Source organism: Crinia signifera, chromosome 3 (assembly GCF_055691185.1).
Source record: "Crinia signifera chromosome 3, ASM5569118v1, whole genome shotgun sequence".
NCBI lineage: Eukaryota > Metazoa > Chordata > Amphibia > Anura > Myobatrachidae > Crinia > Crinia signifera.
In genome coordinates, this window is record NC_139219.1 from 53,820,033 (window position 1) to 53,833,631 (window position 13,599).

Consider the following 13,599-nt stretch of genomic DNA (forward strand, 5'->3'; position numbering starts at 1 on the left):
TATCATGCCTCATAGCCCAGCCTCCTGCTCTCATGCACCCGAACTCCCACCCAGTAGGAGGAGACACTGACTAAGGGCCACCATCCTGTACTCCTGTACTGCCACGCTGGACCCTCACCCACTGGCAGAAGCTGCACAGTATCTCCCACCCTCCTCTTTAGTCCCCCTTATGCCCACACACCCCTATCACTACCCAGCCTCCTGTTTTCCTGTGTCGTGACCTCTGCCAGTGGGGAGCCGCTGACTCAGAAACACCCTACTATACTATTGCACACACACACCTAAACAACATGCACACACAGCCCCCCTTCCCCCCCACACCCACAAATGTCACTGTACCATCCACACTATCAATGTACATCTTACTCTGTAACCGCTTTTAAATTAAACAAAACAATACACACCCCCTTCCACATCATATGCTCTCTATTTAACACATTTCACCTATAACTCAAGTTGCAGGCCATCTTTCATACAATTCTAACCATCTTTCTCATATGCAAATGTTCACAAATGAAGGGGGCGCAGCCCCTTACGACGGTGTGAAGAGCGCCCGTAGGGCGCGATGAATCACCTAGTATATATATATATATATATATATATATATATATATATATTTCCTTCATGCCATTGGTGGCCACTGGGACAGTGGGAAGGGGGCGGAGCCATGGCGACAGGCACCAAGTAGCTAACACTTTAGTGGTGCAGCCCAGGCCCCTCCTTCCCCACACTCCATCCTAGGTCAGTTTTTTCTTGGTGCCTAGGAGCACAGGCACGTTTTTTAGTAGCTGCTGCAGTTTTCTGCAGCGTGTTTTTTAAAAAAAGTTTTTTTTTTTACACTTGCGGTGAGCAAGCCGGGTGGACCACCCAGGCTGCTCACCTGCTCCGGAGCCAGCTCGTCGTGAACTGCCACGGACCTGCAGGCTGGGTCCCAGCACAGAGGGACCGTGCGCCACGGAGCAGGTAAGCCGCACTTCCCCCCCTCCCTCCCCTCAGCACGCAGCGGTATCGCGGCTGGGGGAGACGCGAGACAGAGACGCTTCCCGATGGAAGCTTGACTCTGTCCCGCAACGGTGACCGCAATGAGACGCGAGACAGAGACGCTTCCCGATGGAAGCTTGACTCTGTCCCGCAACGGTGACCGCGAGACGCTCGGTCTCGCAGCGGCGTCTGGAAGACGCCGGAGGGAGGGAACCCAGCGCACGTAGCCGCCGGGGGTGGGTGCGCTCCCGGCGGTTTCCTGGCGGTGACACTCGGTCCTCACAGGGGAAACCGAGGCCACTAGACCACCAGGGCTATTATTGTAGCGGTGGGGGCCGCCATATTTTTCTCAGCCCTGGCAAGGTTCCAGGAGGGGGGGGAGGTCCCTCACCTCCTCCCCGCCCAATCCCCGGCAGGGAGCCTCTATATGAGTTCCCGCCGGGGACTGCCAGCGTCCTGTCCTTATGGAGGCTTGACTCTGTCACACATCGGTGCAGAGGAGCAGCAGCAAAAGCAGCTTTTGTGTGGACACTGTGGCACCCTTCCTTCCCCAGTCTTCAGACGGGTCAGGTTGTATTACATTGACACTGCACCCTTGAGGTGTTCAGTGCTGTGTTTTCACACCCCTCTCTATATAGGGGTTTTTTTCTGTGCAAATCTCTCTATTCACTCTGTCTTGTATTGAAGTGCAATAGAGCATAGCCATGACTTCTAAGTCAGGCTCAAAGTCCACAGGACCCTCGCGGTCAGGGGACGCTCCTGCCCTGAGGGCCTTTAAGTGTGTTAGGTGCAAGGAGAATTTTTCTTCCACCTCGACAGACCATGGGGGTGTGTGTACACGCTGTAATGGTGGGGACTCTGTGGATTCGGCCCCGTTACAGGCATCTCATTCCGGGGAACCGGGTTGGGCGCAGGCCCTGACGACAGCCATGAGGGACCTTGCTGAACAGCTAGCCGCTTCCCGTTCACACCCTCAGCCCCCACCAGTGCTGAGTCAGCCTTCACAGGCGACTCTTCCACCAGCTCAACCGGCTCCGCTCACGCAGTCCCAGCCTCAGTTGCTGACGCTGGCGCCTGAGCCTGTTTGGGTACAGGGCCTTTCTTCCTCAGTGCAGGGACTGGTTCAGGTTTCCTCCTCTCTACAGAACCTGCTGGGTGCCGCTAGCAAGCGCAAGAACCCCAGAGCCCGCACCCAGAGAGCTGACTCTCTACGGGGACGGATACTTCAGAGGACGACCAGGCGGACACAGATGACCCTGTTGACCTGGATGACCCGGACGACCCTGACGAGGAGGCTACATCCCAGGACGAGGTTATGACCCAGTCCAGGGTAGATGCGCTGGTGAAGGCGGTCCGCTCTTGCTTAAACATACAGGAGCCAGACCAACCCCCTGCGGAGGAGGCACCCTCGTTTAAGCGCAAGAAGAAGGATCCGGCTGTGTTCCCATCTTCAACGCAGCTGGAAGGAGATCTGGCAAAGGCCTGGTCTGCTCCTAATAAGAAATTTACAATTTCTAAAAGGATGGTTTCTTCTTATCCCTTTCCGGCAGACGGGCGCACGAAATGGGAACGCCCGCCTCAGGTGGATTCCCACATAGCCCGGCTGGTAAAGGCTACTACCTTGCCTATTCCCACTGTGGCGGCTCTAAAGGACCCCACGGATAGAAAGATGGAACATGTCTTTAAATCTATCTTTACTCATGCGGGTACGCTTAATAGGCCAGCTTTGGCCTCGGCCTGGGTGGCTAGGGCGGTAGGCAAATGGGCAGATATGTTGACGGAGAACATTTCGTCAGGCATACGCAGGTCGGAGCTGCTTTCTCTGGTGGACCATATCAGAGAAGCCTCCACGTATTTGGGCGAGGCGGCCCTGGACACGGCTACGTTAGCCTCTAGGATCTCGGCGTCTTCGGTTGCAGCCAGAAGAGCCTTGTGGCTCCGCACTTGGAATGCGGATGCAGAATCCAAAAAGGCCCTGGAGGCCCTTCCTTTTGTGGGCGATATGCTTTTCGGTCCGGAGCTGGACAAAATTGTGACTACGGTAGCCACTTCCAAGACAGCCTTCCTCCCGTCGGCACCCTCTAAGCCGAAGCAGTCCTTTCGTTCCTTTCGGCCGCAGGGAAAGCCGAGGGGACAATCTTCAACAAGAAGCCGTCCTCCCAGGAGGGAGTCGTTTGGTAAGAGCAGACAGTCCCAGTCTGGCAAACGTCAGCCTCCTAAGGCCCCGGAGAAGGCCTCCCAATGACTCGGGGACCCCTCAGGTCGACTCCCTGCCGGTGGGGGCTCGCCTCCTCCATTTTGCCAACAGATGGAGGGAGACGACATCGGACAATTGGATTTTGAGTATCGTGTCGGAAGGATACTATCTCTCCTTCAACAGGCGTCCGCCGACCCGATTCTTTATCACGGGGCGCCCGGCCTGTCCTCTGAAGGCGGAGGCTCTCAGCGCCTCCGTTCAGACTCTTCTCCAGTCTCGGGTGATAGAAGTGGTTCCTCCTCAGCAGAGGGGCCACGGCTATTACTCCAATTTATTCCTGATCGGGAAGCCGGATGGTTCATTCCGACCAATCCTGAATCTCAAGGATCTCAATTGTTACTTGAACATTCCGCGGTTTCGCATGGAGTCCCTCCGGTCCATTATACAGGCAATGGAGCCGGGGGATTTCATGGTATCTCTGGACATCAGAGATGCATACCTGCATGTTCCGATACATCCGGATCACCGCAAGTACCTCCGGTTTGCAACCAAGGATCTTCATGTCCAATTTCGGGCTCTACCCTTCGGAATCTCTACAGCACCAAGAGTCTTTACGAAGGTGATGGGAGTTATGGCAGCCTTCCTTCACCTCCAGGGAGTGCGGATTCTGCCTTATCTGGACGACCTTCTGATTTTGGGACAGTCCAGAGAACTACTCCTACAACATCTAGGCATTACGCTGGACCTGCTCCAGGCTCACGGTTGGCTAGTGAACTGGCGCAAGTCCAGCCTGGAACCCTCCCAGGAGATGATACATCTGGGAGCGCGTCTGGATTCCCAGGCCCAGAGGGTCTATCTTCCAGACAAGAAGCGGCTGGCTTTGCAGGCCCTCTTACGAGGGTTTCTCAAGCACAGGAGAGTCTCTCTTCATCTATGTATGAAGATTTTGGGCAAGATGGTCTCGTGCTTCGAGATGGTGGAATTTGCCCAATTTCACTCTCGTCCGTTGCAACACCAGATCCTCAAGTATTGGAACCGTTCACCACAGGCTCTGAAGAGGCAGGAGATAGTACTCTCTCAGGAGGTTCGACTATCGTTGCTCTGGTGGCTCAAGCCACGTCACCTGTCCATGGGACGGCCCTTCCTAGTCTCCGACTGGGTACTCTTGACGACAGATGCCAGCCTCAGGGGCTGGGGAGCGGTGGTGGAGGACCGATCCTACCAGGGAGTTTGGTCCCACCAGGAGTCGGGGTTGCCGATCAATATTCTAGAGCTCAGGGCGATCTACTTAGCCCTTCTCCAGGCGGCCCCCCTGATTTGCTCTCGTGCAGTCAAGGTACAGACAGACAACGCCACGGCGGTGGCATACATCAATCACCAGGGGGGAACTCGGAGCAGAGCAGCTTTTCTGGAGGTACAGCCAATTCTTCGTTGGGCAGAACGTCACCTCTTGGCATTGTCGGCAGTGTACATTCCCGGCGTCGAAAACTGGGAAGCAGACTTTCTGAGCCGCCAAGAGATCCACTCCGGAGAATGGTCTCTTCATCCAGAGGTGTTTCACTCTCTAACCCTCCGTTGGGGGAGGCCTCAGATAGATCTCCTGGCATCCCGGTGGAATCACAAGTTGCCTTGCTACGGGTCCAGGACTCGGGATCCAGGCGCATTTCTGGTCGACGCTCTGTCGGCACCTTGGCCGTTCGATCTGGTGTACGCCTTCCCGCCAGTGGCTCTTCTTCCTCGGTTCCTAAGAAGACTCAAGCGGGAACGGGTAAGGGTAATCCTGGTGGCCCCAAACTGGCCACGCAGGGCCTGGTATGCCGATCTCCGGCTCATGGCGGAGGAACCTCAGTGGCGGTTACCTCTCCGGCCAGACCTTCTGTCTCAGGGACCCTGTCAACATCCCAACCTAGCTCGTCTCGATTTGACGGCCTGGCTCTTGAGAGGGAGATCTTAAGAGACAGGGGGTTCTCAGATTCGGTGATAAGAACCATGATAGCGGCCAGGAAGCCGTCCTCAGCAAAGGTCTACTACAGAATCTGGAGTTCTTTCTTTCGCTGGTGTGAAGAGCACGAGAAGAATCCAAGGAGGTTCTCGTTGCCCAAGGTTTTGGCCTTCTTACAGTCGGGAGTGGATTTGGGCCTTCAACATTCCACTTTGAAGGTTCAGGTCTCGGCGCTCTCGGTTCTGTTTCAAAGGCGCATTGCGACAAGGCCGGAGGTTCGCACTTTCCTCCAAGGGGTCATGCACGTGACTCCTCCCTTTCGGAGTCCCGTAGTCCCGTGGGATCTGCCTTTGGTTCTGAGAGCTCTTCAGGTGGCTCCGTTTGAGCCTCTGGAGTCAGTGGAGTTGCGTTGGCTTTCATGGAAGGTGTGTTTCCTTCTGGCAATTGCGTCAGCTAGGCGGGTCTCGGATTTGTCCGCTCTATCTTGCAAGCCACCGTTTTTGGTTTTCCACCAAGATCGGGCAGTCCTCCGTACCAGGTTGGGTTACCTGCCAAAAGTGGTATCCAGGTTTCACGTAAACCAAGAAATCGTGGTTCCTGCTTTCCAGGATTCAAGAAGTGGAGGGGCTCTCGATGTGGTTCGGGCCCTTCGCATCTATGTGGATAGGACCAGGGAGATTAGAAGAACAGAAGCTTTGTTTGTTCTTTATGATCATCAGAAGCGGGGTTGGCCCGCATCTAAACAGTCCATTGCCAGGTGGTTGCGGCTTACGGTTCAGCAGGCATACCTCCTGGCGAATAGGCCGGCGCCAGCAGGGCTCACGGCCCATTCCACTCGCTCGGTAGGATCATCGTGGGCTGCGGCTTCAGGAGTCTCCGCAGAACAGCTGTGCCGCGCAGCCACATGGTCTTCCATGCACACTTTTATACGCCACTACAGGTTTGATACTTTCACCGAGGTCGACTCTGCGTTCGGCCGTGGCGTTCTTTCTGCAGCTCAGGAGCGTTCCCTCCCGTGAGGGGACAGCGGTGGGACGTCCCACTGTCCCAGTGGCCACCAATGGCATGAAGGAAATAAGGGGATTTTTGTCCTTACCTGGAAAATCCTTATTTCTGAATCCTTTGGTGGACACTGGGCGCCCGCCCAGACGCCCCTGATCGGCTGATGGGTTGGTTTTAGGGAATGCTCTTGTTCATGGTAATACAAGATCTCTCTTTTTCTTTCTTTCATTCTCTCCTTTCCTGTGCTCCTAAGTCCGGTGGTAGTCTAAACTGACCTAGGATGGAGTGTGGGGAAGGAGGGGCCTGGGCTGCACCACTAAAGTGTTAGCTACTTGGTGCCTGTCGCCATGGCTCCGCCCCCTTCCCACTGTCCCAGTGTCCACCAAAGGATTCAGAAATAAGGATTTTCCAGGTAAGGACAAAAATCCCCTTATATATATATATATAGACTTTGGACAAAATCACGGCACTCCAAGGAATTTTCAAAAGAGGTATATTGAAGAAAAACACACCAACGTTTCGGAGCTTGGTGTACACTGTATTTCACCTTGACAAAGGAGCGCCAAGCTCCGAAACGTTGGTGTGTTTTTCTTCAATATACCTCTTTTGAAAATTCCTTGGAGTGCCGTGATTTTGTCCAAAGTCTAAACATCTTTCTTCAAGGGCACCGGGGTACTGTAACCAAAAAACGTCCTAATGCTTGAGTCAACCTGCTGATTTGCCGACCTTGTCCCATGTCGACCTAGACCCTTGTCGACCTTGCAGTATGTCGACCTAATGGTGTCGACCTAATGACTGTAGACCATCTTTTGGATCGACCATACAATCCGTACCCGTTTATTACAAGATCTATTTTGAAGATATTGCATCTACCTTTATTTAAGCCACGGTTTACTGCTAAACTCTATCCTACTGTATTTTACTCTGTTATAAAACGTGGCTATTTTCAATTGATCTCGGTGCTTCATTTGATTTACTGTTTTTATTTAACTGTCTCTGGCTTTTATTGTTGCATTTTGTGAAACCTACACAGGTTATCTCACGAAATCCAGCAACTGAAACAGAAGATACATGTGGCTGATCCGCTTTCAAAGAACCTGTCAGGAGCCCTGGAGGAAAAGCCTTCCCTCGCTAACTCGCCGGCAACCCCAGTGAAATCTCCGTCACACATGCTTCAATTAACCGATGACAGGTATATATTGTAATCCTATTTAAAGTCCTCTTCCGAAGCTAACATGGTAAAACCTGGGCACATCTATAATAACTGCACTTTGTGTGCGAGTGCTTTTATTGTTTTGATAAACACTATTGTTGTTCCAGGTTCCGTGCTTAAATAAAATATTATTGTAGCAGTAAAAGAAAAGAAATTCCCCTAGATTTTACAGTATCTGTGCAATTATGCCTAAATGGCGCGGTGCAGTAAGTGAATACTGCTGACAAATTCCACTTTTTGATTACGTTTGCTTCCCTTTAAACGTTATATGAGAGTGTAAATTGCTAGTCTTAAGTATGTGAGAAATCTTGTTTGGTCCTTGTAGAGACAGAAGTGCAATTTGCTTTCGAAACTGTTTGATTAACATATTTATGATGTTCCAGTATACATGCGTATATTGAAGAAGAAGTGCAGAGACGGCTTCAAAATGTTAATTTGCCTGGTGAGGATCTCAGCGTCAGCCTTAGTACGTCCTACTCCTATGAAACGGAAAAGGTAAGTTATGAACGTTTGGTTCGATATGGCAAGAGCAATGCTTTAGTTGTAACCAACAGGCTAGATCTAAAGGCTAATTTAAAACAAAATATATACTTCTGATAAAATTTAACGTGTACCCCAAATTTATTAACCTAGGAAAACATGATATTATTTATTTTGTGGCTAAGGGGTTATTCAAACCTGATATTGTGAAGTCCTGCGATTGGGTTTACGCCACCCAGACAGAGGGAAATCCTGCACCGTACAAACCTGCCAATTGCTTAGCACGGTTTGGAAAATTTGGATGGATATGTGAAGCACCATCGCCATTCACCAGACTAATTTGCTTCCACTTTACCTGTGTACAGCATGCCAAGCTTAGCTCCATAGGGGTGGGCTCCCTCCTGGCCAATAGTCTGGGCCCACCACCATGTTGTACAGTAATATTATGCTACATAGAGTAGTAGGGACTTGGTGCGGAAATGTGTGCCAAGTTTAGCTCTGTAAGTGCAGTCTAAGCTCAGCAAACATTTTCCCACGATTACCTCATGAAAGCATTGTGACAAAGCCCCTAGTGTAGCCTTGAGCGTCATCGGCATTTGAATAAGACGATAGACCTGTGGTACAGTATCCCTCATGGCTAACTGTTATGGGTACAGCGTGCTGTTTTCTGTGACTAGTGTTTGGATCCTGCGATGACCAATATTTTTTTTTATCAATGTACTGTACATTTTTTTTGTGGTTCATTAAATTATATATTTGTATTTATATTTATTCTATACTTTTGCATAGACTGTATTTTGGTTTACAAAAAAAAAACCCAGTCAGTTTCTCAGAGTGTGCGTTCTAAAATACATATATATATATATATATATATATATATATATGCATTTAGACTCTGTTTCTCAGTTTCCATAACTGTGCTCCTGCCCCCAAACTTCTTACTCTATTCTTTGCTACTCTCAGCCAAGATGCAAACAGACAGATCAGAAGGTGGTCACGAAACCTCATTTCAGCTACTGTATAGAAAAGCCATTTACACAGTGATCTCAGTCCAGCGCATCATTGCCCCCTCCCTCTAAGTGTCGCTGACTTCAATCCTCCCACAACCTGGAAGTCATTGCACCTCCTCCCCCTCCTTCACTCAGCCTCCGCTTCTTCATTGCCGCTACTAGGGCCAAAATGCATACTGTACTGTGTATACAAAACAGTACTACAGTCTACACAGCGGCTGGACTGCATCCGGTTTCAATGGGATGACAGGCTTGCAGTAGAGTAGCTCTTATGTCCGAGTGTGCAAGTTGACAGGATGTCGTGCGCAGATCCCGCTCAGGAACTTTTTTTAGTAGCTAGTTTATTTTTATACAATACTATAGTAAAAAAAAATAATAATAATAAGTTTAAGTCTGGACCCTCTACTCCATTGGCCTTTAAGACAGTTTGCATATAGTTTTCTTTCTACCGATTGAACTACGTTGGTTTTCTCTATCAGCCACATAAACCATTTCACATCAACTATTTTTTGGACTATTGTGATAATCTCAGTACATTGCTTTTCTGACTGTATACTGTATTTCTTGGGCAACAATATAATTATTTTTACTTCTAGTGCCATTTACTGTATCTAGTCCACAAGTTTCCAAATTCTGTCCTCAGGACCCCACACAGTTCATGTTTTCCAGGTCACTTGTGAATTTTTGAAATTTGACAGTTGGTGATACACAGCACAACTGTTGGGTGACCTAGAAAACTTGACCTAAGTGTGGTCCTTAGGACCAAATTCGAGAACCACTGGTCTAGCTGATGACACCCACATCTACCTTTTCTCCCTTGAATTCTTCACTTCTGTACTGTATAATAAACCAACTATCTCTTTTTTTCTATTGCCACTCGGATATACCAATGCAGTCACAATGCTGGGTACACACTAGGCTAATGTGAGGAGGTTTCAGGTTCCATACAACTCTTCTAGCACTGTCTTAGTGGACTAATACGCACCAGGAGACTGCTGATTAATTTTTATGTAACACTTGTATAGTCTTGTGTGAGTCTGTATATAAAGCACAGCGGCACTTGGCATGGAGAAAAGTAACATCTTGTACAAAGAGTTAAGGCCCATACACACTGGGCAACTCTAAACCGAAAGTAGCTCAGTTTTGGCTTTTGAGCTGCTTTCTGCTCAAAAGCCACCCAGTATGTACCGGGCAGTGATGTGCGCTCCTGCATCTTAGCTGGCCCAGCCGCTCATCTGCTGGTATTAGCAGCAGATGAGCGACGGGGTGGAGGGCTTCCCATAGCATCCTGCTATGGAAAGTCGACCACCCCCGGTGAAAATTGCTCAGTGTGTATACATTGCGACTGAGATATATTTTTTGCAGCATCTCACCGGACCTGGCATTCCGAGAGTGGCTGCATGTGTATGAGAACACATCTGTACACTCACTCACTCCTGCTTCAGCTGTGTCCTCTTCCAATTAGACTGTAAACTCTTGCGACCAGATAACACCCTGCCCTATATTGTCATGTCTGCATCTACGTTGTCTACGGTGTATCACCTTGTGATGTATTTTGTCTGTTCTCCCCAACGTTGAGCCTTGTGGGACCTTACAATGCACTGATGATGATAATAATTTCCCCTGCCTTATTTGTGGTTTGCAACCGTGACCTTGATTTGCTATTTCCTGTATTCATAACTATGGCCCTTATTCTGGTCGGTGCGGATATATCCGCGTGCGGTCGGCCCGCCGATGTTTTGTGTCTGCGCATGTGCAGAGGCGTCTCTGCGCATGTGCGAGCGGGGCGTACGGCCAAATCCCGCATGATATGTGAACACTCCGAACAGGGGGTGGAGAGGGGCGTGAAGGGCTATTTGGGCTCATTACCATATGCATACGCCCCGCGTTTCATGGGCGTTCCCATGCAAACACTGGGCGTACGTATGGTAATGCGCCCGTGACGCACGTGTAGGGGGCGGACATATGACATCGCCGGATGTCTGCTGCCCGCCCAGATCCCTGCTTTTGCACGGAGAAATGTCCGTGTGGTCTGAGGTTGCGGGAGCTGGTGGAGCACTCGGTCCTGCATTCGATGGTCTGCGACCATCGAATGATGGGGGAGGTTCCCTTAGATGGAGGAGGCGTATTCCGTGTAAAATACACGTGCGGTCCGTTCGGCCAGCTTCTTACCGCGTACGGACGGAGTTGGCGATCCGTATGGAAGGCGGGGTTTCGCACGCACGGTCCTGGCCGCATAATCGGATCTGTCCGCACCGACCAGAATAAGGCCCTATGTGCTGAAGCAGCTTTTTTTTCCACTTCTAGATTGCCCATGTATCAACTGCGACTTAATTATGTCCTCTTCTACGTACACTGATCTTGTTCTAGATTCATTCTACGCCGACAACTGTTCTCTTCTACTGATTGCACCTCTTTTATTGATTTTGATGAAGAATCTTACTTGGCACATCCAAAATTATTTTTGATTTAAATAAATCAGTGTTCCAATTTTTAAATTGATTTAGTTATTGTGTCTTTAATTTGAAATACTAAATCTAAAAACCCACACGCATCTGTGTTACTGGTGATGTGGAGCATAGCAGCAGTACAAACACTGTCCAGGGCCAGCCGTAAAACAGCTCGCTCATAAACGCGGTGCATGGAAGTTTCTTATTTCTTATGCACCTGTGACTCAAGTGATTTAACAGCTGCCTGAAAACTATGTAGAATTTTTGAAGCTTTTTTTTTTTTTTTTTTTGCTACCAGCAGGAAAAATGCTCTAAAATATTCTGTAGCTGGTTTTTCTATTGTGTTTTTAGTTATTCACTGCATTTTGACAGATTTTCTGCCACAAACTGACACCCTATCTGTTCAACTTTTGACTGTATGCCCCAGCATTTAGCAGCCTATAGGCAATGTATGATGGGTGCTTGAGAACTACTCTACCGTTAACGTGGTCAGCATGTAAAAATAGCGAATGGAAAATGCTTTTTACCTGTCACAGCAAGAGCAGTTGCCCTATATAATCAATGCATAGAACAGTGGTCCTCAAACTATTTTGCTCTGGGACCCCGTCAGACAATAGAAATAATTACAGGACCCCAAACAAGTTACAGCCTGATCGTCAGCAACATGGAGTCGTGACCCCATGCTGAGAAGGTCGGGACTCACTTTGGGGTCAGGACTCACAGTTTGAGAACCGCTGACATAAAACAATGGTTCCCAAACTTTTTCTAATCAAGGCACCCTAGAGTATCAGAATTTTTTTAATAGCACGGCTAGGCCAAAAGTTTCTTATTGAGTACTTTAGATTAAAATATTAAATTAAATAAATTGTGTTTATATGTCATCCTTATAATCAGTTATGTGGTGAGGGACAGGATTTGCATCTGTTTGTCCACATATGATATGATTGGAAGCCACAAGCACTGGTTTTGCCTGTTACATTGACTATAAATAATCTGAATTGGTCCTGGACCATCAACCAAGAGCACATCCACAAGTGCTTCATGGAACCCCAGGGTGCCAAGGCACACAGTTTGGGAACCGCTGGCATAGAGCATTTGGACAACAAAAATGAAAAGCTAGTAAAAAAAAGAAAAGAAGAATCTGGCGCAATGGGAATATCTCAAGAATAGACTTAGTGTAGGTATCCAACCATCTAGGACCCAACAGGCAGTCTATCTATGGGGTAAAACAATATTAAAATTAGATGCCTACACAGGATAAAGCAGATCCCAAATATTTAACTGGACCACTAGAGAAACAATTTACTAATAAACAAAGGGAGCGCTTTTGTAAAAAGTAAATAGCAATTTATTACATATAAATAAAAAAAGGAACAACCTTAGTATGCAATACCAAGAAGTACAACTTATAAAAACAGTTAATACACATACTTCTTTTTAACCTGGATACATTCACTGTTAAGAGCTTTAATCAGTTAGATTGCCACCTTGGGCTTGTTCTATATGCTACTCAGGAATGACACTGTGCTCCAACCAGAGTATCAGAACATATATAGCAAATGTCTTTGGTCATAAACCTTTGTGTCAATGTGGTTTAAAACGATTCTTTGAATCCACACATTAGATATATATTTGCAACTGATGTTTAGATTTATGTTGATGGAATACAAGCTCAAGTTCACTGTCTCCGTATTGAATAATCTTACAAGCAGGTCAGACCGATGTGATTTATCGATATAAGCCCGTGCCCAATAAACTTTCACTTATGTCCAAGTGTGGGCAACTTAGCTTTGTGTTAGGTATTTTGGTACTTGTGTAGTTTCACGGCGCCACTAGTTCGCATGCGATTTACTATCTATTTCATTACCCAGCTATCCAAGTGGGCATAGAGTTGATTTTATATAGCGTGGCAAGCCTGAAGCGTGGCGGGCGCAGCAAGCCCCGCGCGGGGACACGGAATATATTTGATGGAATTGCATGCAAATGGCATGCGATATCGGCAGTTGCTTTGAAACAACATCCGTGTACCCTCGCGGGGCACGCTGCGCTCGCCACGCTTCAGGCTCGTTGGCTATATAAAATCAACTCTATGCCCACTTGGATAGTGGGGTAAAGAAATGGATAGTAAATCGCATGCGATATCGGATGTCAAATCGCATGCAATCTAGTGGCGCCGTGAAACTACACAAGTACCGTTATTTTAATAAAAAGCATCCAGCTGGAATTGTTACTCACTCGGTTACCTCTCGCAGAGTCGGGTGGCCAAGCTATCCCAGTTGTGCTGTTTGCACACAGACGCTGCAACTGATCTTCTGCTTGGGCGC

The 13,599-nt window shown here is 48.5% G+C and overlaps 1 protein-coding gene across 4 annotated transcripts in view; it reads left to right on the forward strand.

Moving 5' to 3' along the window:
• KIF16B (kinesin family member 16B) overlaps positions 1-13,599 on the forward strand; it is a 296,722-nt gene that overhangs the window by 182,162 nt on the left and 100,961 nt on the right. For all 4 annotated transcript variants that reach the window (XM_083175821.1, XM_083175822.1, XM_083175819.1 and 1 more), the window contains 2 exons: positions 7,156-7,314; positions 7,719-7,830. In XM_083175821.1, the coding sequence (XP_083031947.1) occupies positions 7,156-7,314; positions 7,719-7,830 (271 nt within the window). The remainder of the gene's footprint in view (positions 1-7,155; positions 7,315-7,718; positions 7,831-13,599) is intronic.